At 48.5% G+C, this 27,092-nt stretch overlaps 7 protein-coding genes across 7 annotated transcripts; 4 read left to right on the forward strand and 3 right to left on the reverse strand.

Annotated features, from left to right (window-relative positions):
* Window positions 1-913: 913 nt before the first annotated feature.
* On the forward strand, window positions 914-1,696 carry TREMEDRAFT_64380 (uncharacterized protein; the record flags this gene model as incomplete). Its single annotated transcript, XM_007006540.1, has 2 exons — window positions 914-1,270; window positions 1,505-1,696. 2 exons carry the CDS (start codon window positions 914-916, stop codon window positions 1,694-1,696), a joined length of 549 nt encoding a protein of 182 aa, XP_007006602.1.
* Window positions 1,697-1,993: 297 nt separating this feature from the next.
* Window positions 1,994-2,655, forward strand: TREMEDRAFT_64381 (uncharacterized protein; the record flags this gene model as incomplete). Its single annotated transcript, XM_007006541.1, has 2 exons — window positions 1,994-2,048; window positions 2,141-2,655. 2 exons carry the CDS (start codon window positions 1,994-1,996, stop codon window positions 2,653-2,655), a joined length of 570 nt encoding a protein of 189 aa, XP_007006603.1.
* A 4,200-nt stretch (window positions 2,656-6,855) lies between these two features.
* TREMEDRAFT_64384 (uncharacterized protein) lies at window positions 6,856-9,168 on the forward strand (the record flags this gene model as incomplete). Its single annotated transcript, XM_007006542.1, has 5 exons — window positions 6,856-6,928; window positions 6,982-7,194; window positions 7,258-7,395; window positions 7,485-7,809; window positions 7,860-9,168. 5 exons carry the CDS (start codon window positions 6,856-6,858, stop codon window positions 9,166-9,168), a joined length of 2,058 nt encoding a protein of 685 aa, XP_007006604.1.
* A 3,781-nt stretch (window positions 9,169-12,949) lies between these two features.
* Window positions 12,950-14,428, reverse strand: TREMEDRAFT_64386 (uncharacterized protein; the record flags this gene model as incomplete). Its single annotated transcript, XM_007006543.1, has 2 exons — window positions 12,950-13,348; window positions 14,027-14,428. The coding sequence occupies 2 exons, from the start codon at window positions 14,426-14,428 to the stop codon at window positions 12,950-12,952; spliced, it is 801 nt and encodes a 266-aa protein (XP_007006605.1).
* A 3,603-nt stretch (window positions 14,429-18,031) lies between these two features.
* Window positions 18,032-19,101, reverse strand: TREMEDRAFT_64388 (uncharacterized protein; the record flags this gene model as incomplete). Its single annotated transcript, XM_007006544.1, has 5 exons — window positions 18,032-18,138; window positions 18,213-18,315; window positions 18,360-18,478; window positions 18,520-19,024; window positions 19,087-19,101. 5 exons carry the CDS (start codon window positions 19,099-19,101, stop codon window positions 18,032-18,034), a joined length of 849 nt encoding a protein of 282 aa, XP_007006606.1.
* Window positions 19,102-20,036: 935 nt separating this feature from the next.
* Window positions 20,037-21,521, forward strand: TREMEDRAFT_64389 (uncharacterized protein; the record flags this gene model as incomplete). Its single annotated transcript, XM_007006545.1, has 2 exons — window positions 20,037-20,394; window positions 21,124-21,521. 2 exons carry the CDS (start codon window positions 20,037-20,039, stop codon window positions 21,519-21,521), a joined length of 756 nt encoding a protein of 251 aa, XP_007006607.1.
* A 2,246-nt stretch (window positions 21,522-23,767) lies between these two features.
* On the reverse strand, window positions 23,768-25,126 carry TREMEDRAFT_64391 (uncharacterized protein; the record flags this gene model as incomplete). The annotated part of the gene is made up of 4 exons (XM_007006546.1): window positions 23,768-24,018; window positions 24,068-24,472; window positions 24,531-24,672; window positions 24,722-25,126. 4 exons carry the CDS (start codon window positions 25,124-25,126, stop codon window positions 23,768-23,770), a joined length of 1,203 nt encoding a protein of 400 aa, XP_007006608.1.
* Between the last annotated feature and the right edge of the window lie 1,966 nt (window positions 25,127-27,092).

The following is a 27,092-nucleotide window of genomic DNA, read 5'->3' on the forward strand; positions in this document are numbered from 1 at the left end:
TCTTGAGCTGCATGTCTGTTGCAAGGAATGTCCACATGTCGTATGCGGATCGTATGGATCGTAGGTCAATGAGCAAACCGCGTTCGACTTTGCTCATGATCGCACCTTGAGCTCGAAGTTCGCGTTTACGCCACGACTCCCAGCGTTCTTCATCATCCGAATCGAGCTCCGTATGGGTGATAGTTTCATCAGCCGTAGGTACGACTGAACCTGCTCGAACCGTACGGGGGATTGTAGGTTGGCGGTACGGTTCGCGATCCGTACCTTCGATTATACCCAGACAGCCATGGATGAGGAGATAGTTTTCCATGGCGAGCTTCCAATCGAAGTAGTTGCTTTGACTCGATAGTACGGGTACGGATTCGAGACCGATCATAGTCGAACGATCGTGCGACATCGTGCTTTGTATTTCAGCTTATGAATCGTATTACAATAATAGACTCTCGTAGAGGACTTATCGTACGCAAGACGTACACCAGAGGCCTCTACTGTGTACGCCACCAGCACGGACTGGATTTTATACGTCTACGAGGCGACGTCTACGTCACAACCAAAGCTGGACTGTCCTTATTCTACTACACCAGTACGGTGCTTCGTGTACGGTTCGTCGTACGGTTCCCGATGTCTCGTCGGGTCGGTTCGTATGCACGTTCGAGTGCGTACGATCGGTGCTATATCCTCACTAAGTCTAAAGATTGAGACTTTTAATCTGTTCGAAGTGTACGACGAGTACGATTACGATGATAGTAAGAATTGCATCGAAGACTACGGATGGTATCGTATCTATAAACAGTTTCGAGTCGTAGTTGCGTGGCATTACTTATCAACAAGAACCCCATTTACTAGTACTCCATTCTCTCAAACTCATCCTGAACGGTTCAGACAGGGGACTTACAAAAGGCAAGGTGAACATATGAATTCCAACTACGACCTGTTGGGTTCAGACATAAGAAAGATTGATATCAAGACCGCCGACACGTTTCACGGGAACGGGGACAAGGTAGATGCTTATGTGGCTGAAGTAAGGCTTTATCTGGATCTTAGAGGAAGAGGCATGAATGATAGATTTAGAGTTGTGTGGGCGGCTAGTTATTTGAGGGGGAAAGGAGGAAGGTGGTGGCAAGCGTACTATGTCAAGTCGGAAAAGGACCAGCCAGAGTGGGCTTTCAACTTGAGCCTTTTCTTGGAACAGGTGAAAAGGATGTTTGGAGCTCCTGATAGACACCGCTACGCGGTACAACGTCTAAAACGTCTTTGTCAAGACAAGTCGGTATCGGACTATTACTCGTCGTTCCTCTCAATTTTGGCTGATGTCGATTGGGATGACCGAGCACTCAAAGATGCTTTTGAATCTGGACTGTCAACAGAAATTCGAGTAGCTCTCGCAAATCGGGAACACCAACCTCAAACTCTTAAAGACCTTGCAGACACTGCAATTAGTCTTTACGTTCATCTAGAAGGTGTCAAAACTTCTTATCAATGGAACAATAATTCTGGTGGACAGGGCAACCGTAATAAAGAAGGGGATAGACAGAGGACAAATACACCTAAGGGAAATCCTACTACGTCTTCTCCGAAATCTACATATGGTCGGCGCGATTCCAACAACCAGAATGCCAAGAAAACGGATTACAACAAGTCCAAATCTAACTCTAGTAGGAAGAGTCTCACCTACGACGAGAAGAAATACAGATGAGACAACTGATTATGCTTATACTGTGGCAACACTGGCCACATGGCTAGCGCGTGCCCAGAAGCAAAGAAGAAACCACCAGTAACGGGGTCAAATAAAATCAAGCTGAATACCCTTACTGTAGATAATGGGTACCTATTACGGGGTAACAACGAATCGAGAGAACTCGATCGAGTTTGACGGATTAGGATAGAGGAAAGCGGGAGTTGGAGGCAGTGCTGCAGTAGGTAGGGACGGGTTTTCCTCTTTCGAGATTTTCCCCACTGGGTTTGCTCAAAGCGGTTTTTCACCTGTCCGAGTATGTACGAAGACGCTTGCAGCGGGAAGAGGACGAGGACAAGGATATCCTTAGACAGTATATAGTACAATCAGCAAAGTACCAACTTTGCTGATTCTTCAATATCATTCCTTGGCTACATCGATTGCAGAGGAGACACGATCCATTAGCACCAGAGCCCCTAGATTTCCACGAGACATCCATCGAGTTCGACCCAACCTGCGACCTAGTCATCGTGTTTCCAGTATTGTTACAAGTTGAAGAATCAGCCTTACGCACCTTGGGTCGAATTGGAGAGTACTGTATGCTCACCAGAGGGAAAGCGCGGAAAATGATACCAAAAAAAGAGGAGTTGGAACAAGGGCTGGTCCTAGAGGAAGAAATACCAACAAGTTCTTCGAGAAGTACCATTTCACATGATCTCACTTCTATCACCACTACCCCAGATCCGCTGAAAGAATTATCGCAGCAGTTGTCACAATTATTAGCCATTATGACGATGCAAAAAAAGGAACAAAATGCATTAAGGGAAGAACTGGCTACGATGAAAGCTGACCGACAGAACCAACAGCTACTCACCTCGAAAGGAGCAAGTTCGATCGAAATCGAAGAAAACAAGCCGTGTTTGGAGCCAAAACTTACCAACAACGAACGAACAGGAAGAATGTCACGAACTACGTCGTGACACCTCCATTATTCCACCAACAATGACCCTCCTTTGACCATCAAAACCCCCATCACGCCTTAACCTCTTTACTCTACACGTAACTCAGGACATCTGAGACCAAGTACGGCGAAGTTAGACGGAGTTAGGCTAGGTAGGGACAATGGGAGCGGAAGTACGGCAAAGTTAGACAGAGTTAGGCTAGGTAGGGACAATGGGAGCAGAAGTACGGCGAAGTTAGACAGAGTTAGGCTAAGTAGGGACAATGGGAGCAGAATTACGGCGACGTTAGGCGGAGTTAGTCGGAGGAGGAAGAGGATAGCCGAGGGCTCGGGGAAGTTGGACGAAGTGCGTCGAAGTACGTCAAAGCGCGAGAGGGTTGGATGAACGTCTAGGAGGAATAAACAATATTAGCTGAGAAGATCGCTGAAGTTCTTCAGTGATCCTTGATTGTTGTCAATAGTGAAAAATAGATAGAGATAGCTATTTACAAATCGAGATACATCACCATCAGTAGAACAAAAGCCCAGTTAGAGTAGATACGCCGAAGTACGCCGTAGTTACACCCCTTTCGACGCCTGCGCCCTCCCGGTTGGGTGAGACATCGATTTAGAAGGATCAAGTTAGCCGAGGTTTGTCGACCGTCGGTCTACTAGGAAGTAGTTGTTCGACGGGTGTGACAAAGAACCAGGTGTGCGGATCCACCTACCTTCAGTGGAGAATGAGGGGAATTGGACAACTTCCTTGCAGCATGCCACATGAACTTCGAATTCAAAGGGGCAGAGTACGCCACCGATCACAGAAAGATCCTGTTCATGTACGGGTATCTTCGAGGCACCCCTCAAATGCTTCTGACCCCGGCCATAAACAATCCAAGTATATGGAATTCGACCGAATGGCTAGAGAGCTACGACAAATTCATCCAGCATTTACGAACTCAATTTGGAGACAGTAATATGGCAGGTACGGCTATGAGGAAATTCCAAGAGTTAAGACGAACTGATACAGCCGCCGAGTATCTTGCCAACTTTGAACTTTGGTCAACACATCTTGGAAAGGTACCAGATGCAATGAAAATCGCCTAGCCATACAGGGCCTGAAGGAAGAGCTACTGAAAGTGGTAGTGGTAGATAACACCGACCCTCGAACCAAATCGGACTGGATCTATTTCAAACAACATGTGATAGGGACTGAGGAGAACCAATGGATGGCTGAAACGATGATTGCAGCGAATCGATGGGCTGCTAGACGCAAAAATGAGACGACCTGGCTTCCCCCTCGATTGAATTCGATGTGATTGGATACTAGTCCGCCCAACCCGGTAGAACGCCACTCACAATCGACTGGTAGAGGACCCTTGCCCGGTGGAAAGCCAGGGATGATGAATTATGGTCTACCAAATGACCCTCCGGTCACTTGGACAGAGGACGGAGGACGCCTCAGTGAGAACAAAATGACTTGGAGGAGGGAGAACCGACGTTGTCTCAAATGTAGAAGTCCAGAACATTACGCCAACAACTGTCCAAACGGAGGAAATGCGAGGAACAACATTAGGCGATCCCCAAACCCGCATAGCTCACCAATTCCTAGTGGATCGAACTCGATCCCAACTGGATCCAAAGGGCCATTAGTTCAAGGAATGGCGGTGACCTTTGAAGAAGAGGGAAACGAATACCTGGCCTAAGTGATGCGACCACTTCCGGCCAGGATCTAACAGAATCGCACAAAATTCAACTGCCAATAGATCTCAGTAATGACTCGGCTATAATATACATAAAAATACAGACAGAAGAAGATACCCTACGATTTGGAATGTTAATTGATACCGGAGCTACTGGAAGATACGTACAGCCGGCCCGTCCATTATACCATTTATTCCCAAAGAGACAGTATCAGGAACCACGGAAGATCAGGTTCCTCAATGGAACAACCGCGACGTTAGTGACCGAGTATGTAGAAGCTGAATTGGATATAGGAAAAGGACTCAAGATTGCGACTCGATTGGATGTGATGGCATACGAAGGCCCCGAGGTACTGGTGGGATTGGACTTCTTGAAACAGTTTCGGGCAAGGATCGATTGTGGAAAGGGATTGATCGAGTTCGACGGAATCGGTCAGGATAACGGTTGGAAGTATCCAAGATTGGAGGAAGGATTGGTAAGAGGAACGGCGTTGGAAAAAGGAGAAGATGAAATGAGCGAAGAAGAGTTACGACAAGTCATACCGACACAATGGCACCAATACCTGGAGTTATTTAAAGTGGAACGGGCCAGAAAACTACCACCAAGAAGAGAATGTGATCACGAGATTGAATTGACCCCCGGAGCAGAACTAAAACCAGGTCCAATCTACCAACTGGATGAACATGGGGACGCATTCCTAAAGCAGTGGATCAATGACGGTTTGGCCAGCGGCCATTTACGAAGAAGTGAATCACCTTATGGATCTCCTGTATTCCTGGTTGCAAAAAAGGGAGTGATTCCCTATCGAGTGGTAACGGATTATCGGGCGCTTAACAAGGTAACCGTTAAGGATTCATACCCAATGCCACTCATCTCGACACTACTCGATTGACTTCAATTAGGAAGGATCTTCACTAAACTCGATTTGAAAGGGGCTTACCAGTTAGTCAGAATAAAGGAAGGAGATGAACATAAAGCTGCCTTATGAACAAGATACGGCAGTTTCGAGAGCACAGTCCTAAGGGATGGGTTGTGTAATGCACCAGCCACCTTTCAGAACTTTCTACAAGACATGTTTCACGATCTACTTGACGAAGGGGTAGTAGTTTATATTGACGACATCACGGTATACTCCGACACGATCGAAAACCATCAGATAATTGTCCAAAAGGTGTTAGATCGACTACTTGAAAACGATTTGGTCGTCAGTCCGAGGAAATGCGAATGGAGTTCAAATGAAGTGAAGTTCCTGGGGTACATAATAGGACACAAACGGATCAAAATGGATCAAGAAAAGGTGAAAGCTATTGCCAGAATGGGGAGAACTGTCACGTCTGTCGAACAACTATCTTCTAGTAGACCGACGGTCGACGAACCTCGGCTAACTTGACGCTTCTAAGTCGATGTCTCACCCAACCAGGAGGGCGCAGACGTCGAAAGGAGTGTAACTACGGCGTACTTCGGCGTAGTTACTCTAACTGAGGTTTTGTTCTACTGATGGCGATGTATCTCGATTGTATATAGCTATCTCTATGTCTTTCACTACTGACAACAATCAAGGATCGCTGAAGAACTTCAGCGATCTTCTCAGCTAATATTATCTACTCCTCCTAGACGTTCATCCAACCCTCTCGCGCTTTGACGTACTTCAACGCACTTCGTCCAACTTCCCCGAGCCCTCGGCCATCCTCTTCCTCCTTCGACTAACTCCGCCTAACATCGCCGTACTTCTGCTCCCATTGTCCCTACTTAGACTAACTCCGCCTAACATTGCCGCACTTCTGCTCCCATTGTCCCTACTTAGCCTAACTCCGTCTAACTTCGCCGTACTTCTGCTCCCATTGTTCCTACTTAGCCTAACTCCGTCTAACTTCGCCGTACTTGGTGTCAGAAGTCCTGAGTTACGTGTAGAGTAAAGAGGTTAAGGCGTGATGGGGTTTTGATGGCCAAAGGAGGGTCATTGTTGGTGGAGTAATCGAGGTGTCACGACGTAGTTCGTGACAGTCGCCCCCTTCTTTAGCCGCGAACGTCCTCGTGAGCGATTACACCTCTGTCGTGTCAAGAGAACTTAGCAGCGTAGTACCCCCATTCTCTCCCTCCCCATGACCATCCTTCACCCTTCTGCTCTTTGCGCCGCACTTCGTAGTTGGGCCTCCTTTCACTCCAAAACCCGACAATGAGACTCCCCTAACTTCGTCGAGGTTTGCCGTAAGAAGCCCTGTGTCTTTTGTAGGTGAGACACGCTTCCTGAATGGCAGCCGAACAACACCGTTGTTTGTCGAAGTAACCCTCGCTTATATTGAGATGAGACACTATAGCGTGGGAATTTTGATCGTCCCTGCGATGCCTTTTGTTGATGAAACGCGAAGTTTGCTGCATGTTGACGACGAGGGTTTAGGTTTGATTATACTAAATACTGAGCAGTTCGTCGAGCTTCTCTCTTTTTCCCATCTGTTTTCAAAACTTTCTATCTCTCTTACCTAGAAAACAGATTTGTTACCTTGAATCATCTTTTATTTCTTTAAGTATTTTTAACGTCATGGCCCCTCCTACTCCCACCTCTAACCCTTTCGCCGCCATGAGGAACTTTGGTGGTATGGTGTCGTCTGCTCGTGAGTTATTCCTCGACACTTACCTTACTTCGCCGGACTTGGCTGATGTTCAGTTTCCTTCGGCGACAGATCTCGCCAAGTCTCCTCCCTCGGCCTCGGCACCCTCTCTTTGGGGGAGCCGTCTGGCGATGTCCCGCCTCCTCGCTCCGCTTCTCCTCCCGCCGGTCCTCCCGCTGGTTCTCCCTCTGCTTCTCCTCCTCCTGGTTCTCGCTCTGCTTCCCCTCCTGCCGCCAGCCCTCGCCGCAGGACGCCCGCCTTTCGTCCTGGTGAGTCTCCGTCCTCCTCCGACCAGGAGTCGCTCAGTGGTTCGGAGTCGGACGATCAGTCAGACTTCGAAGGAAAAGGGGGTGATTATAGTGATGAGGATGATAGAATCGTGTCGGAGGGTGAAACCGAGTTAGAGGAACACTCGGATGATGATATGGTGGTGGTTAGTGTAGAGGACAACAACGTAGATAGTCCTGAGCGTGAGTTCTTCGTCCAACCTCTCACACCTTCGCCGAACTTGGCCTTGTTTATCTGTTCTTTAGCTCTCCAAGACATTGCTAACTCGCAGCCGCTCCTGCCCCTCCCCCTGCTCAAATTGTGGGCCAGAAACGACGCCGTTCCCTCTCCTCTTCTTCTTCTTCCTCTTCTTCTTCTTCCTCTTCTTCTTCCTCTTCCGGGGTTCTCCCCCCCCCCAACGCCATCACCGCTGCCGCCGCTGCTGGTCCTGCTGCCGCCGCCCCCGTCGCTGCTCCCCCCCCTTCTCCCAGAGGGGAGCCTTCGCCCAAACGGGTGAAGAGATCACTGCGGGAAGAAGAGTACTTGTGGGAGAAGATGAAGTCCGAGCCTGGTCGTTGGATCGCAGTTGGTGTTGACGAAGCGTGTGATCGTTGCCGGTGAGTCCACCTATTCGTACTACGCCGAAGTTACTCCTGCTAATTAGTAGACGTGAGATTATCACGTATAATCGTCCAAACTGGCCCTGCCTCAAGGCAGTCAGGCCACACAACAAGGCCCTCCGTTGTGCTTCGTGCACGTCTGGCCCCTGCTCCTTCTGTCCCGTTTCCTCTGCCCGGGACATCCCGCCCCGTCCCTCCGACTCTTCGCCCTTCCCCCCTCCTCAGACTCCAGCGTCTGTCCCCCGCTCGCGGGTACCTCCTTCGTCTCTCCGGTCGGTTCGCCGTACTTCGCCGGACCTCCGCCCGTCGCCTCCGTCGCCGTCGCCCTTCGCTCCTGTGGCCGGCCCATCACGTCTCCCGGCTGTTCCTCCTTCGTCTTCTCGCCGTCCTTCGGCCTCTGCTCCTTCGGTCTCCCGTTCTTCGGCCTCTCGTCCTTCGGCGCCACGTCCGTCCTCTCCAGTGGTAGCTTCTCCCCCGGCTCACAGCACCCGAAGTCGGCGTCCTTCTGTTCCTCCGGCCACTTCGGCGGCCCCTCCCGTCACCCCTCCCTCTGCTCCCCAGAAGACACCGAAGTCTTCTTTAAAGAAATCAAAAGGGAAATCTAAAGAGAAGGAGGTTGCCTTCAATGATGGTGATGTGGAAGGTGAAGATACTCAGCGTGCTGGTCCCTCTGCTCCCCGGTTGTCCCTCGTCCACCCTCGTATCTCCCTGGACGTCCGTATTCCTGAGGACGAAAAGGAATTCGCCACTTATCGTTCTCTCGTCCTCGGTCTCACTACTCAGCTTGAGGCCGCCCGAAATGATACATCTCTCCTGCTTGACTTCTCTTCTCGTCAAGCTAACGCTTTAAACAATCTTACTGCGGCGTTAGTAGATGTAGTCAACACTGGGGCTCTGGATGACGAAGCAAGGACAAGGTTAGCGGACGTCTCTCGCCGAAGCCTTACTGAGATAGCCGATGTTCGCCGAAGACTGTTCGACACCCCCTTCCTAGTCACTCCTATGGCGTATGAGCCACCACCGTCCCTTGACTGGTTAGGTCGCCGTAGTAGTTCTCGTGTCCCAGCTTCCGCCCAGACTGCTCTAGACCTCCTCAGTCTTCCCTTCGAGTGTCTACGGACCATACGTTCTCTGTGGAGGACTCCGAGCATGCAAGCTGCTCGAGATGTCCAGGACTTCGGTGACTTCTTTGGGGCTATGAATCGGGCATGGAATGCTTCTCTCTCTACTGCGTTCCCGTCTGAGACTCTCGATCTACCTTCGGTCATCGGTAGCCTCCACACCAATCCCGCGGGACCGAGTAGATCGAAGGAGAAAGGAAAAGGAAAAGGTAAGGGTAAGAGTAAGGACAAGTGAGCGGTACGTAGCTGTAATCCTATGTTGTATGCAGTACGTTCTATCTCCTAGCCCTTCGCAGTCGCCCTTCTTTTGGCTTAGTAGGGTGAAGTTCGTGGAACTTCGCCAATATGTCATCAGCTCCATCGACGTTCTCCACTGGTTCCCATGATACTGAATCGTCTGTTCCTTCGTAACCTAACCACTCCACCAAGTACTCTAACTTTCCTGACCTCTTATTTACTCTAGAGTCCACAATATCCTTTACCTCCCAAGACTCTCCCACATTGTCTACTTCTACTGGCCCAGGTGGCTCCGCTTGCTGACCAGGAAATATTGGAGGGTGATAAGGACGGAGCAAGGAGACATGGAATACATCATGGATACCAGCCATCGTTCCTGGTAATTCCAATTTACAAGCATGAGAACCTACCTGCCGTACTACCTTGTACGGCCCACTTTGCTTAACATCTAACTTCTTCATTGGTCTCTTCGTCTTAATATTCTCTAACGACAGCATCACTAGGTCTCCTTCCGCGAAGTTCGGCGTAGTCCGGTGTTTCCTATTGTATCCTTCGGCGTACTTCTCATTAGCTTTCTCAATTCCTTCGATACAATCTTTGTGTATTTCAGTCAAGTCTTTTACCACCACCGTAGCAGCGGGCACTTCGACCTCGCTAGCCTTTATCTCTTCAGCCCAACGAGGGTGATATCCATAGTTCGCATAGAATGGGGTTTTGTTTATCGCAGAGTGCTGGGTGTTGTTGTAAGCAAAGCTAGCTCGAGCGAGTAGCTTTGACCAGTCGTTCTGCTGATAGGAGGTGAAGATTCGAAGATACAGTTCCAAAGACTGGTTGGTTCGTTCGGTCTGTCCGTCAGTCTGTGGATGATATGCAGTAGAGAGATGTAGTCTTATTCCGAGACTATCGGTCAAATTCTTCCAGAACTTGGAGGTAAACTTCGATCCCCTGTCCGATACTATATTCTCTGGCAACCCATGCTGGGCCACCACATAGTCCAATATCAACTCTGATAGGCCGGCTGCGGTTAACTTCGTCGTAGTCGGGATAAAAATGGCCCATTTGGTCAACCGATCCACCACTACCAGGATGGAATTATATCCATGGGAATTTGGCAGCTCCTCGATAAAATCCATCGAGATGCTAGACCAAGGTTTCGTAGCTACCTCCAGTGGTTTAAGCTCCCCATGAGGTTTCTGCCTGTTAGTCTTCGCTCTCTGACATACCGCGCATCCAGCAACATAATCTTCGACATCCTTCCTTACTCCAACCCAGACATAATCCCTCAGGACTAGTTCAAGGGTCTTCGCCGAACCTGGATGACCGGCCAAGCTGAGTCATGTCGCATCTTCATGATCTTCAGCCGAGCATCGGCGTAGTTCGGCACATAAATGCGATCGTCGAATGTGAGGAAACCTCTTGAGTTCCACCCCCCACGAAGATTAGAGGAGACCGCGAACTACGGCGTAGTTCGGTGATTGATCCTGGTTCCTGCACGTTATCGTTACACGTAGGATGAGAACACTCAGCGCAAACGACTCCTAATAATTCTTCTCTGACCCCTTCTATGTCTTCGTCCTCCTGAACTCCAAGTACTAGATCCATAGGGTCCACAAGATCATTTTCCTTTACCTCCCTTGTCCCTTGCAATGCTCGAAGGAGGTGACGCAACTCCGACGTGGTGGCGTCAACTTCGTCGAACTTCGGCAGACCTTGGATAAGGTTGCTCTCTTGTACCATGGTACTTCCTTTCCCGGAATGATAGTCCGCCCGTCTAGATAATCCATCTGGAAGACTTGCCTGGGTTCCTGGCCGATAAACCATTTTAAACCTGAAGTTAGCTAGCTCCTCTACCCACCTACCTTGCCGAGGACTGAGTTGTTTCGGTTCCATCCAGTAGGTAAGGTTTAGATGGTCGGTAAGTACTGTGGTTTCTACCTGCAATAATAAGTGTCTCCTTCTTCTGAAACCCTCCACTACAGCGAGGAACTCCTTTTCTCCTACCGTATAATTCAGTTGAGCTGTGTTGAAAGCACCAGACTCAATAGCTACCGGGTGTTCTTGACCAGCCGTGTTGATCTGCGAAATTATGAACCCCCAGCCGAAGAACGACGCATCTGTCTGTAATATCGTCTTCAATGTAGGGTCAAAATGGGCTAACACCGGCGCAGTACACATCCTAGCCTTCAACTCTTTGAAGGCTGACTCCTGTTCGACTCCCCATACAAATGGTACCTCCTTCCTTGTCAAGTCATTGATAGGTCTAGCAATCTTCGAGAAGTTGGGGACAAAGCGCCTGTAGTAGCTTACAACTCCAATGAATCCCCTTGACTCTCGTAGATTCTTAGGACGTGGGAAGGAAGTGATGGCATCAATGTATTCTGGGTTCACCGATACACCTTTAGAGGATACCACGAAACCCAGAAACACCACCGAATCTCTTTCGAACTCGCACTTACTAGCTTTCACGTACAGGCTCGCCTTCCGCAGTACCTCAAAGACCTTCGCCGTAGTTCCTCGTAATTCCTCCAACGTATTCCCATAAATGAGGATATCGTCAATGTAGACCACGACTCCATTCCCTAGTAGCTCTCTAAACACCTCATTTAGGAAGTGTTGGAAGACCGCGGGGGCGTTTCGCAGCCCATCACGAACAACCAGAGATTCAAACATACCATACTGTGTCCTGAACGCCGTCAGGTGTTCATGTCCCTCTGTCACCCTCAACAATTGGTACGCTCCAATTAGATCTAGTTTGCTGAAATACCTTGCTTTTCCAAGTTCCTCAGTAATTTGACCTATTAGAGGGAGAGGGTAGGCATCTGGTATGGTCGCTTCGTTCAGTTTTCGATAGTCGATGACCATTCGCCATTGTCCTTCGGCTTTCTTCGGTATCATAAACATTGGTGAGCCGTATGGCGAGTTACTTGCCCGAATTCGGCCAGCGGCGATTTCGCGATCTAGTATGTCTCTCAGCGCGCGTCTCTGATCTTCTACTTGAGCATAGAGGGAGGCGACCTTAAGGTTCGCCCCCTCCTTAAGCTCAAACTTCAAATCGTAGGACCTTGAAGGGGGAAGGGTCTCTCCTCCCTTCTTCGGATTAAAAACGTCAATGTACTGGTGGTATTGTTCAGGAACTACCTGGAACAACTCGTCTTGTTCCTCCGGGCTCAGCTCTTCAAGCTCATCTTCGCCGCGGAGGTCTATCGCGTCCGTCGGAGTCGGCAGCCCTATGGCCGCTAACTTCGCCGCACTTGGTGGGGTTGGGATGGGAAATTTCACCGAGTTGTCTCTTCCATCAAGGACAACCCCTTCCTTCCTCATCCAATCCCACCCTATCACAACATCTGCGTCGCAGAGCGTTGTTACATCGAGACAAACAGGTCGCACTTCGGCGTCCTTCGTCAAACTAAATCCGACTTCGACAAACTCGGTGATGGGTCCAGCGACACTCACCGAGCCGTCGAACATGTGAACGGGTACGCTCACCTGATATCGCCTCTTTTCTACACCAATCTTCGCTGCCGCCCTAGGGCTTATATATGAACAAGTAGCTCCAGTGTCCCAGAGCGTAGTTAGCTTTATTCCATTAATGAAAATGTCCGATTTAGGTTGATCTCTGGAAACGGAAGGGATGAGGAGATGATTATCGACATTGCATGAACAAGGGGTACTGAGTGGTGTATTTTTGTATTCACAATCCTCTGGCTCCATCAGCTGTGTTTCTTTTATGGGTTTGGGAATGGTGGCCGAGAGAATATGGCGGACCCGCCGAGCCTCGCCTACTGCGACAGGTCCTCTTCTTTTCCCTGGTCCTCTTCCAAATCTACTTCTCCTCCAACCGCATTCAAGTTCCTCCTCTGTCCGAGAGGTACTGCGTTCCCTCCCGATCCTCCACCACGTTCTCCGAACTTCCCCCCCCATGGAGGCAACAGTCCAACCTTAACCTTAGCCTCCCTTACAGGGCATTCCTTCAGCCAATGTCCTGCTTCACCACACTCGGTACACTTCCCCTCCTTCCTCCTTGTCTCCCTCAGATCGGAGCTCGGCCTAGGCCATCTTACTTCGTCGATGTTTGGTGGTGTACTCTTTACCACCGTCGACATCATAGCCGCCTGGACACCACCCTGCGCCGAAGGTTGCCCCTTTTCCCATTTCTTCTCTTCTTTCTTCTCCGTCCTCTGACTTTCCACCACTGTCGTTGTCCTTATCCCTCCTTCCCTTTTCCTCTCTGCCTCCTTCTCCACTTGTCTCCTCCACAGGCGGTTGTCCAAGGGAATCACAAACTCCAATAGCTCTTTCACAGTCCCAAACGATCTACCGTGTCTTGCAATTTCATCTAGAAGGTGCGATTTTAGTCCTTTCTTGGCTCGGTCAACTAGGTTTCCATCATCAGACCACTTAAGAATCACAACATGTCGCTGGAAGGCGGAGAAGTAGTCCGAAGCAGACCCGGTTTGCTTGAGGTCGTTAAGTTGTCGGGCCGCAGTTCCTTCTTCGTCTGGATCACCAAAGTTAGTCTTGAGGTACTTAATGAACTGATCGTGTGTCGTGAGGTACTCAGGAAGAGGTCTTTTGGATAGATCGGGCTGCACTGCAAGAAGAGGTGTTTCGCGTAGATGAGAGATCATGAAAAAGACTTTCTTAGTGTCGTCGGGGAAAAGATGAGAGTTCAATTCGAAATGTACGTCGCACTCAGACAGAAAGGCGGTTAACTTGTTCCGATCTCCTCTCCAGAGGTCTGGGTTAGGTAGCTTTATCCCCTTCCGTTGTTCGCCCACTACGCTTGGGGTCGCCGAAGTTTGCCGTCCCATGGCGTACCTCACTCCTTCTGATATCCCTTCTGCAATCCCGCCCACTGTATCCCTTTCTCTTCTCTGTTCCCATTCCTCCCTACGCCTTCTCTCCTCCATCATGTCTTTGTTCATATTCGCCACCATCTGCATCAAGGCCAACACCACCCCTTGTGTTCCTTCTTCTCCCAAGTTCGCCGTACTTCCAGTGTTTTCTCTTGGGCGTGGGGTTTGGTCTGATCCAAGTGGGGATCCCGCAGGTGGGAGAGCATTAGACGGAGGAGAAGGAGGGTTAGAAGGCACCGGTGGAACGAACTCATCTCCTTGAATTGATCCCCCCACACTATCCTCCACTCCAAGGTCCTGCCCCATTGCTCTGCTAAGCTCCTCCAATGCTCTCCTCTCGTTCTCTTCCATCCTGTCTCCATCCCTACTCATGCCTCGCTTAACTCTCCTTTCTGGTTCCATAATATCTTCGTACTTCTCCGAGGTTCGCACGGGTCGTCGGTAAGAGTGATCCTTGATACTGTCACGTCTGTCGAACAACTATCTTCTAGTAGACCGACGGTCGACGAACCTCGGCTAACTTGACGCTTCTAAGTCGATGTCTCACCCAACCAGGAGGGCGCAGACGTCGAAAGGAGTGTAACTACGGCGTACTTCGGCGTAGTTACTCTAACTGAGGTTTTGTTCTACTGATGGCGATGTATCTCGATTGTATATAGCTATCTCTATGTCTTTCACTACTGACAACAATCAAGGATCGCTGAAGAACTTCAGCGATCTTCTCAGCTAATATTATCTACTCCTCCTAGACGTTCATCCAACCCTCTCGCGCTTTGACGTACTTCAACGCACTTCGTCCAACTTCCCCGAGCCCTCGGCCATCCTCTTCCTCCTTCGACTAACTCCGCCTAACATCACCGCACTTCTGCTCCCATTGTCCCTACTTAGCCTAACTCCGTCTAACTTCGCCGTACTTCTGCTCCCATTGTCCCTACTTAGACTAACTCCGCCTAACATCGCCGCACTTCTGCTCCCATTGTCCCTACTTAGCCTAACTCCGTCTAACTTCGCCGTACTTCTGCTCCCATTGTTCCTACTTAGCCTAACTCCGTCTAACTTCGCTGTACTTGGTGTCAGAAGTCCTGAGTTACGTGTAGAGTAAAGAGGTTAAGGCGTGATGGGGTTTTGATGGCCAAAGGAGGGTCATTGTTGGTGGAGTAATCGAGGTGTCACGACGTAGTTCGTGACAAGAACCCATGACAGTCCGGGATACTCAAGTGTTCTTGGGCTTTGCGAATTTCTATCGAAGGTTTATCAAGGGGTTTTCACATATTGTGGGACCTCTCACACGATTGACCAGGAAGGATCAAGCTTGGAACTGGACACAAGAATGCCAAAAGGCTTTTGACGATCTAAAGAAAACATTCACCACAGCACCAGTACTTCGACATTTTGATAGAACCTGACCGACTTGGATCGAAACCGATGGATCCGACTGCGCGATAGGTGCGATAGCGTCTCAAAGATTCCCTCACCCATCAATAAAGTGAACCACCAAACTTCACCCAGTTGCGTATTGGTCTCGAGCAATGACACCCTGTGAACTAAACTACACGGTAGGAGAGAAAGAATTACTAGCCATCGTGGACTGCTTGTTCGCCTGGAGGCCCTACTTGGCTAACAGTAGTGATATTATAAAAGTCATTACAGATCACAAGAACCTAGAATACTTCCAAAGCAAACGACAACTAAATCAAAGGCAGATGAGATGGTTGGAAATATTGGGAGACTTCAACATAGAGATCACTTACCGACCAGGTAGCAAAAATGGGGGAGCAGATGCTCTGACTAGACGAGGAGATTATCATCCGGGAAGAGGGAGTAGCAAGGACCCAGACCTAAACAAAGGTAACTGGCTACAATTGCTACCAACACACGAACAAATTGTATCGAATTCAATGGACTCAGAACACAAAGGACCAAGACATATAGTAAGAGGAGCAATCCGGGAAGGCTCATTATTCGGACTCATCAAGAACGGACTGAAAGACTCAGAAGACCTAGCAAACATACGACAACTAGGACTACAAATGACACAGACACATAGCACACCGAGCACACAGAACACACAGAGCACACAGAACACACAGGACACACAGAAGACACAGGCTAGCAACGAGACACCAATAGTATCATGGACACAGAGCGGATTACTCTTGTACAAAAACAGAGTAGTCATACCAGAGGGACAGGCAAGATTAGAAGTAATGAAAGCAAGACACGATTCGATACTAGTGGGTCATCCAGGAAGAGACAAAACTATCACCATGGTCAAAGAGGACTATTACTGGCCACATTTGGACGAGTATATTGCGAAATACGTAAAAGGATGTGAGATCTGTAACCGACATAAGACTCATCGACATCAGCCGTATGGACATCTAGTCTCTTTACCAGTACCCACACTCCCGTGGACAGATATCTCTATGGATATGGTGGGACCCCTACCAAAATCAACCGAGTTCGACGCGATACTAGTGATAGTCGATCGACTAACCAAGATGGCTAGATTTATTCCATGTACAACTGGACTAACATCGAACAAAGTGGCTGACATCTACATCAAGGAGATCTTTTCAAAACATGGAGTACCCCGAACAATTGTATCAGATAGGGGAACTCAGTTTACAGCGGAAATTTGGAAGGAAATATGTCAGTTCTTAGGAATAAAGAACTTATATTTGACTGTGTATCACCCTCAAACAGATGGACAAACTGAGCGAGTAAATCAACAGATGGAAATCCTGCTCGGAATGTATGTAAACTACAACATGGACAATTGGGATCAACTTCTACCAATTGCTGAGTTCGCTTATAACTGTTCGCCACATAGTAGCCACGGTCTGTGTCCCTTTGAAGCCTGTTACGGCTATGTGCCACACTACGACATCCATTCGCACGATATTTGATTGAAGTCAAACAAGTTGGAGAAGAAATGGAGAGATATGGGAGAATTACATGCGGCTGTTCAAGAACAGGTCAGGATGGCTAATGAGATTAGTGCAGAATACTACAACAGGAGACACAAGAGCATACCAGAAGAATTCAGAAAGGGAGAACAGGTACTACTGAGTACGAAGTATCTTACGACAGAACGACCCAGTCGAAAATTAGAAGCAAAATACATTGGCCCCTTCAAGATCATAAGGAAAGTTGGGAAAAATGCTTCCGAATTAGATCTACCTCCATCAATGAAAGTGCACAATGTCTTCAATGTCACGCTGTTGGAACCATATCCTAAGGACATGATACCAGGTCGACAGATACCACCCCCACCACCTGTAGTAATTAACGGCCAGGAAGAATTCCATGTGGAAGCAATTGTGGACAGCAGAATTCGACGAGGGAAAGAAGAATTCAAGGTAAAATGGTTAGGATACACAGGAAATGCGGCCTATGACTGGGAACCACGAGAAAATGTAGAGGAGTTGGCCTTTTTTGGTGAATTTTTGGAACAGAGGAAAAGGGACCCCAGAAGAAAGTGAGAATTCAATCAAGATCAACAAGACTGGGTCGGAAATGAATGCATACACAGGAAATATATAGCTACAAATAGAGAGATATAAACACACTAGAAATTGGAGGTGGTAGAATTGGCTTGGGGACGACGGGCTGAAGCCGGAATACAAATGACATTGCGGGGAAGAGGAGTATGGGGAGAAGAGGATGGACCGGCGACTGGTTGAGAGGAACTCAATCCTGTAGGATCACCAGTAGAAGTAAGATGATCCAGAGTTTCATCGGCAGTAGGAGGAGCGTAGTTGGCAGAAATAAGATGGAGAGATTTGTAAAGATCCAGATGTTGAGAGGGGAGAGGAAGGAGAAGGGAGGTAAAGAGATGGATGTAACCCAAAAGTTGGGTCAGACAGGTGGACTGATCATGGGCAGGAAGGGATCGATAACGGACCGAAGCCGCACAAAGTTCGTGCTCCAGGACAAAGGTAACCTTGGAAGTGACCGTTCTTGCTCCCACAACGATACCCTATACATCAACATCGACCAAGTTCAAAGGAAATAGACAGGTACCTCACGAAATTTGGACTCAGGATTGTTGGTCTTCACCGAACATTTTGAAGTACCCTTAGCATAACATTCACCGCACACACCACCGACTGAATTGCATCAACATCGAACGAGTCGCAACAAGAACTTACGAGGGCCAATACAACCAACACGAAAGACTCACCACCATCAAGACAATGTTGACAATCGGTACAGAGCTCACCCTCTAGCCGAACAACAGCACCATTTTTGTTGCGGAGGCGCCAACCTTGGGCCAAACGATCGAGCTAATGATTAGAATCGATGAAACTTGAGAGAATTCGAGGCTTACAGCGTTCCTAAAGCACTTTACAGTGGGCTTGATGGCGTTGGTTTTGCGGAAACGATCCAGAGCTTCGTTCTTCAACGCGAGACGAACAGAGGAGAAGGTCATGTTGGACCAAAGGGTAGCTAACAAGTCAGAAGCAAACAGAACTCGGTGGAATTCTCACCGATCTCGGAGTCTTTTCGATCCTGGAGCAACTTAACCAGTTCATCATTGACCTGAACCTTGTGAGGGGCGTGAAAAATGGTTTCGAGTTCATTGGGAACCTCGACAAGTTCCTCTGAATAATCAGAAGGTGGCGCAGGGGGCTCCTTACCAGGAGAATTTTCATTCTCGACGACGGTGCCGTATTCGGATTCGACGGACTTGGCGGGAGATAGGTTCTCACCAGTGGCAGATGGCCCAGCACCCCCTTCGAAGTCGATATATTGCTCGATGACCTGGTCATCAAGGGACGATTGTGGTTTGCGAGAAGGACCGGATTGATACTTCTCCTTAATGGTGTCGAGAGCTCGTCGAGACGCATCAACCAATGGGGGTTGAGAGGAAACGGGCACTTGGGAAGTAATTCTCATTCTTTTCGTTTGACGCATGAGAAGTTCGGGGTCGACGTCAGGTAGGATTGCCTGGGTAGAAGCTTGAGTTTGATGGGAGGAGGTGGAAGGAGACAACTAGTCTCGTCAGCCAGTGAGAAATAGAAGGATATACATCATATTCGAAAGGAATTGCTTACAGTACGCTTAGACATGCTCACAGACAGGTCAGAGTTGGAAGGATACTCTAAGATATGAGTAAGATATGGATGGATAATGATAGATAAGTAAAAAGAACGACAAACAAGAGGTAAAGAGAGAATGAGGAGGAAAGAAGAAAAGAAGACGGGGAGGTAACTTGGTCAGTAATTTCTCGATCACATTGGAGGTCCGTGCGGGTGACACGTTTCATGGCAACCGTCACACTAGCGTGGGTATGATGTCAGGGCACAACAAAGGTGTCTGAGAACAATCCATGTGCATCACCTGGTTACAGGGTTCAGGATCCTCGGCGAGGATCCTTGAGACAGGGGGGGAAACTTGTTACGGGGTGACAACGAATCGAGAGAACTCTATCGAGTTCGACAGATTAGGATAGAGGAAAGCGGGAGTTGGAGGCAGTGCTGCAGTAGGTAGGGACGGGTTTTCCCCTTTTGAGATTTTCCCACTGGGTTTGCTCAAAGCGGTTTTTCACCTGTCCGAGTATGTACATGGACGCTTGCAGTAGGACTGAGAAGAGGAGACGGAAACCTGTAGACAGTATATAGTACAATCAGCAAAGTACCAACTTTGCTGATTCTTCAATATCATTCTTTGGCTACATCGATTGCAGAGGAGACACGATCCATTAGCACCAGAGCCCCTAGATTTCCACGAGACATCCATCGAGTTCGACCCAACCTGCGACCTAGTCATCGTGTTTCCAGTACCGTTACACAGTTAGAGTAACTACGCCGAAGTACACCGTAGTTACACTCCTTCTGACGTCTGCGCCCTCCTGGTTGGGTGAGACATCGACTTAGAAGCCTCAAGTTAGCCAAGGTTTGTCGACCATCGGTCTGTTAGAAAATAGTTGTTCCACAGCCGTGACAGTATCAAGGATCGCTCTTAACGATGACCCGTGCGAACCTCAGAGAAGTACGAAGATATGATGGCACCAGAGAGGAGAGTTACGCCAGGCATGAGTAGGGATGGAGACATGATGGAGGAGAACAAGAGGAGAGCATTGGAGGAGCTTAGCAGAGCAATGGGGCAGGACCTTGGAGTGGAAGATAGTGTGGGGGAATCAATTCAAGGAGATGAGTTCGTTCTGCCAGTGCCTTCTAATCCTCCTACCCCTGCGGCTAATGCTCTCCCACCTGTAGGATCCCCAGTTGGATCAGATCAAACCCCACACCCACGAGAAAACACTGGGAGTGCAACGGACTTCGGAGAAGAAGGGACACAAGGGGTGATGTTAGCCTTGATGCAGATGGTGGCAAATATGAACAAGGACATGATGGAGGAGGGTTGGCGTAGGGAGGAGTGGGAGCAGAGAAGGGAAAGAGAGACAGAGGGCGGAATTGCAGAAGGGATATCGGAAGGGATGAGGTACGCCATGGGACAGCAAACTTTGGCAACTCCAAGCGTAGTTGGGAAACAACGGAAGGGGATAAAGCTGCCTAACCCAGACCTTTGGAGAGGAGACCGGAATAAGTTAACCGCCTTTCTGTCTGATTGCGACGTACACTTCAAATTAAACTCTCATCTTTTCCCCGACGATACTAAGAAAGTCTTTTTCATGATCTCTCATTTGTGCGAAACACCTCTTCTTGCTGTCCAACCAGATCTATCAAAAACACCCCTTCCTGAGTATCTCACTACACACAATCAGTTTGTTAAGTACCTCAAGACTAACTTTGGTGACCCCGATGAAGAAGGAACGGCAGCCCGACAGCTCAACAATCTCAAACAGACCGGGTCTGCTTCAGACTACTTCTCTGCCTTTCAGCGGCATGTTGCGATACTCAAGTGGTCTGATGACGGAAACCTAGTTGATCGGGCCAAGAAAGGTTTAAAATCACACCTCCTAGATGAAATTGCAAGACACGGTAGATCGTTTGGGACTGTGAAAGAACTATTGGAGTTTGTTATTCCCTTGGACAACCACCTGTGGAGGAGACAAGTGGAGAAGGAGGCAGAAAGGAAGAAGGAAGGAGGGGTAAGGACAACGACAGTGGTGAAAAGTCAGAGGACAGAGAAGAAAGAAGAGAAGAACAAGGAGAAGGGGCAACCTTTGGCGCAGGGTGGGGTCCAGGCGACTATGATGTTGACGGTGGGGAGGAGTGCACCACTGAACCTCGACGAACTTCGCCGAAGATGGCCTAGGCCAAGCTCCGATCTGAGGCAGACAAGGAGGAAAGAAGGGAAGTGTACGGAGTGTGGTGAAACGGGACATTGGCTGAAGGAATGTCCTGTAAGGCAGGCTAAGGTGAAGGCTGGATTGTTGCCTCCATGGGGGGAGAAGTTTGGAGAACGCGGTGGAGGATCGGGGGGGAACGCAGTACCTCTGGGGCAGAGGAGGAACTTGGTCGCAGTTGGAGGCAAAGGAGAGATGGAAGGGGACCAGGGAAAAGAAGAGGACCTGTCGCAGTAGGCGAGGCTTGGCGGGTCCGCCATATTCTCTCGGCCACCATTCCTAAAACCATAAAAAAGACACAGCTGATGGAGGTAGAGGATTGTGAATACCAAAATAAACCACTCAGTACCCCTTGTTCATGCAATGTCGATAATCATCTCCCCATCCCCTCCATTTGTGGGTGTCAATTCTAGAATTAGCAGTAATTTGGCTCGGCGGCAGGAAATGACACCCCAAGTGTAAATATGCATGAAATATTACGTAATGTCCTTTCTACCCTCCCTGACGTGACTGTTTTCCAACTCTTTTACCACTTTAGTACTGTTGATTGTTCTATATTTTGCCATATCTTCTTCCACCAACCACTTTCTGTCTCAAGCTCTTTTACAATATGCCCAGAAGTAATCACAAGCAACGTATGTTGCAAAAGATTGACCACCTGATCGCTAGAATCCTCAAAAATCAACCATCTCAACGTCTCCTGCGTCTCTGTACTACTCTCCGTGTGTATCAACAAACAATCGAAGAACAAAGATACTACAAACGTCCTGCTTATCGAAAAGACCTTCCTCCCTCCTCCATATACTCTACCTGTGCCGAGTTCTACCTTATCAATGAGGCCCAGCACTCCCACGCCTTCCGAATCACAACAGCCGAAATGTCTAGGTTGGATGAGATGTTTGGGAGGGATGAGGTGTTTAGAAGCGTAGGGACCAAGCCACAAGCACCCTCTCTATATCAGCTGGGACTCTTAGTATTCCGCTTGGCTCATGGACATGATACAGCCACAATAGCAAGGACATTTGGTATCTCCCGTGAGTAAAATCAACACGCCATTTTGTTATCTTTGCAGAACAATATCATTGTTCTTTTGTTGACCATTAGGTGGAACTGTCAACCAATGGACGTCCCGTAGCCTGTATGCAATGTGTAAACGCTTGAAAGAAGTTATCAGGTGGCCCGAGCCAGAAGAAAGACCAAGAATCAAGCAACACATACTCGATGTTCACGCCATCCCTCATTGTCTTGGTTTTATAGACGGTATTCATATCAACCTTGATCGTGCCCCTGCTATCGGTCCTGCCTCTGGCTCATTTCATTCGAGAAAAGAACGATATGGCTTCAATGTACTTGCAGCAGTGGACCACAGGAAGCGTTTCACCTTTCTACATTGGGGATTTTCAGCTCGATCATCTGACATGCGACTTCAACAATCCATGGGTCCACACCTTCGTCCCCGGGAGTACTTTGACCCAGGAGAGTTTCTTTTGGCAGATTCAGGGTTCACTTGTACAACCACTATAGTGCCAATGTACAAGAGGAACCAAGGGGAGCTCCTACTACAACCTCGCAAGGTGAGTTTTTGGTATTTCCCTTCCCCTTCCCCTTCCCCTTCCCCTTCCTCGCCGCCGACCCCGTTGGGTATCTGCAGACCTGGCAAGTTGTGTCAAGCCACTGTGTTTGGAAGAAGGTGTGTCTCTGAGGCCGTGGGAACACTTCAGCCTTGATCCAGCATTTCATCCCACGCCAAGCAACACAAAAAAGGTCAGCTTCAATAGGAGGCTCCGGTGAACAGCTGAGAGCAGCGATCCTCAACATCATCCACTGAAAATAAAACAATATATGACAACACCCAGCATTGAACTCAGGACCTGCAGGAACTTTGGGCAAGAGGAGACTTACTTACAGCACTCTAACAACAGAACCATTCGAGCTACAATAAAAACCATATCATTGTTGAATTATCAGATAGCGAAAACCACTCTGATTCAAGCTGAAGTGTTCCCGGGGCCTCAAAACAAGACCCTTGTCCTATGACAGACCCTCTGAATATATGAGTGATGCTGAGACCAGGAATACTTCAATAAAAAGGCTGCTAAGGCCCGAGTGGCTGTCGAACACGCATTTGGTATCCTCAAGGGACGATGGCAGTTTCTACGAAATGCGAAACTTCGGGTTGGTAACAAAAGTGACGAAGCTCGGGCTCATCTCATGATTCAAGCTGCTTTTATGCTACATAATCTCATGATCACAACCTGGAATGATGTCCTGAGTGCAGAAGAAATCAGAGGTGGGCTTGGTGTTGAAGAACCAGTCCAGGTAAGATCGATTGATGGTCGGAGAGAGTATCCAGATCTTAAGTTAGGTCATGTCCGAAGGGAGAGGTTGGTGGATGAAATGTTGGAATATGACCCAGAGCAGCCTGAACTTTAGTGCCCAGGGTATGTCCTGCATGAATCTCATAGCTAAGTATGTTACAAGCTCTACTGGTGACGCTCAGCTTCAGCCCGGGCTTCTGCAAGACAGTCTCCCCAACTTCTGGTCGAATCTACCTTCATGAGAATGGCAGCTGCTTCAAATATAGCCTTGGTGTAGTCTCCAGCCATCCTCTTAGCCTTCAAACGATACATTTCATCCATCTTAGCCAGCTTTGCAGCATGATATTGGTCGTCCTGTTCTTTGAAAGCGTCAAGGATCTCATCACCTTCTTGTTTTGTCGTAGAACTTCTTTTACCTGACGTGCATCAGCAAGTGGGACACAGAGGAAGCTCAAGACCACATACGCATACGCTTTCCACTAATTGAAGGTAACTCCTTGCCTCCCTGAGTTCCTGACAGACTAGAAGATGAACGAGAAAGACTAGTAGGAGGTGTCCCTTTCAGCAAGTTTGATTTGTCATTCTTTGTATTCTTTGACGAATAACTTGCTGCTTCGGCCAGAGTTGCAGGCGTACCAGGTGGTTGGAAATCGTTCATAGAGCCATCCTCATCATCACTGTCTGAGTCCTGGTTACGCATGGGATATTTGTTCTTAGCTCTGAGGTTTACACCAAGAGATGAAGATAGCGAGTCCAAAGCAGGATTATACGGCTGAGTTGAATCGGACCGTAAGGAGGGGTCCCCACTGTCTCTGTCCTTGAAAATGGGATTGAGAGTGTCCCAAAGAGGGCACTTGTAGCGAGTATTACCTTCCTGTCAGCCCAAGAAAGGAAGATTCAATGATAACATAAGGAGATGGGGACATACGATCTACTCGAGAAACTGCAGCCGCAATATCCTCCTCAACCCCTTGTTCTTCAGCCCGAGCAATGATATAGCCACCCTCCCCTGCACCAGTACTATGACGGTAGGTGTTCGCTTCTTTCCAAGTAGCAAAAAGACCATGAATCTGTGTCATTAGCTTTACAATAACGGAGAAGGAAGAAGGACAAACCCACCTTGCTATTACAGGCTGAAGCATCTCGGGCCGTAGGGCTTCCATTCTCACTCAGCCAGGCTGCACATGCTTCCATCGTGTTCTTCTGGGTTTGTCCTTCAAAGCCATTACGCCAGCGATCCACATTCCCCGGAATTTCCAGCCAACGCAACAGTATATCAAGAGAAGTTGGCCCCCCATCAACCCCGTCTCTTGACCAATCAAGAGGACGGGCTTTTTTTGACGATTTAGTCTGTTTCACTTGTACAGGACGTGTCTCTACAACATCACTGTCATCCTCTGATTGTTCAGGCCATGGGGGCGATAATGGAACAGCTTGAGAGAGCTTTAAAGTAGGACGAGGTTTGGGCAGGGGAGGGGGGTGAAGGGGTACTTGGCCCGGGGTGACGGCTGATCGAGGTGGCATGATTGAGGTATGTATCTGCTCCGAACAATGGTCTGAATCTGTTAGTGAAGGCTTTGGGCTGTAAGGAGACATACTGATGAAATTTGGAAGTCTTGAAATGCTCAAAATGAGTTTGGAAATGTTTACATCGGTTGCAATCCAAAATTACCAGATTGGGGAATATTGGGGAGATTACGTAACTACCCTCATGCACCCATTTTGTATAATTGACACCCACTATTTCAAGAGATCAACCTAAATCGACATTTTTGTTAATGGAATTAAACTAACAACGCTCTGGGACACTGGGGCTACTTGTTCATATATAAGTCCTAGAGCAGCAGCGAGGATTAATGTGAAGAGGATACAATACCAGGTGAGCGTACCGGTTCACATGTTTGATGGCTTGGTTAGTGTCGCTGGACCTATCACCGAGTTTGTCAAAGTCGGTTTTAGTTTGAGGAAGGATGCCAAAGTGTGATCTGTTCGTCTCGATATAAAAACGCTCTGCAATGCAGATGTTGTAATAGGGTGGGACTGGATGAGGAAGGAGGGGTTTGTTCTTGATGGAAGAGACAACTTGGTAAAATTCCCCATTCCGAGACCACCAAGTGCGGCGAAGTTAGCGCCATAGGACTGCCAACTCCGACGGTCGCAATAGATCTCCGAGACAAAGATGACAAGGATGAACTGAGTCCGGAGGAACAGGAGGAATTGTATCAGGTGGTTCCTGAACAGTATCACCCGTTCATTGATGTGTTTAACCCGAGGAAGGGAGGTGAAGAATTACATCCCTCAAGGGGATATGATCTGGAGTTTGATCTTAAGGAGGGGGCGAACCTGAAGGTTGCTCCACTCTACTCACTCGGAGAAGATCAGAGAAGGGCGCTGAGAGACATCCTAGATCGCGAAATATTGGCCGGAAGAATTTGACCCAGTAATTCGCCCTACGGATGACCAATGTTCTTGGTACCGAAGAAAGCAAAAGGTCAATGGCAAATGGTCATTGACTACCAAAAGTTAAACGAGGCAACGATACCCGACGCCTATCCACTGCCTCTGATCGGCCAGATAACCAAAGAGCTGGGAAAAGCGAGGTATTTCAGCAAGTTAGATCTGATTGGGGCTTATCAACTCCTATGAGTAAAGGAAGGACACGAACACTTGATGGCGTTCAGGACTCAGTACGGTATGTTCGAGTCTCTTGTTGTCCGAGATGGTCTACGAAATGCTCCTGCTGTGTTTCAGCACTTCTTGAATGAGAGTTTTTGAGAGCTGTTAGGAAAGGGAGTAGTTGTCTACATAGATGATATACTCATCTATGGTCAGATGTTGGAAGAGCTGAGGGGAACTACGGTGAAGGTGTTTGAAGTGCTTTGAAGGTCTAACTTGTTTGTACAGGCTAGTAAGTGCGAGTTCGAGAGAGATTCGGTAGTCTTCCTGGGGTTTGTGGTTTTGTGTCACGCCCGTCGAACAACTACTTCATAATAGACCGACGGTCGACGAACCTCGGCTAACTTGATCCTTCTAAATCAATGTCTCACCCAACCGGGAGGGCGCAGGCGTCGAAAGGGGTGTAACTATGGCGTACTTCGGCGTAGTTACTCTAACTGGGCTTTTGTTCTACTGATGGTGATGTATCTCGATTTGTAAATAGCTATCTCTATCTATTTTTCACTATTGACAACAATCAAGGATCACCGAAGAACTTCAGCGATCTTCTCAGCTAATATTGTTTATTCCTCCTAGACGTTCATCCAACCCTCTCGCGCTTTGACGTACTTCGACGCACTTCGTCCAACTTCCCCGAGCCCCCGGCTATCCTCTTCCTCCTCCGACTAACTCCGCCTAACGTCGCCGTACTTCTGCTCCCATTGTCCCTACTTAGCCTAACTCCGTCTAACTTCGCCGTACTTGGTCTCAGATGTCCTGAGTTACGTGTAGAGTAAAGAGGTTAAAGTGTGATGGGGGTTTTGATGGTCAAAGG

The sequence above is a fragment of the Tremella mesenterica genome (assembly GCF_000271645.1).
Source record: "Tremella mesenterica DSM 1558 unplaced genomic scaffold TREMEscaffold_10, whole genome shotgun sequence".
Classification (NCBI taxonomy): domain Eukaryota; kingdom Fungi; phylum Basidiomycota; class Tremellomycetes; order Tremellales; family Tremellaceae; genus Tremella; species Tremella mesenterica.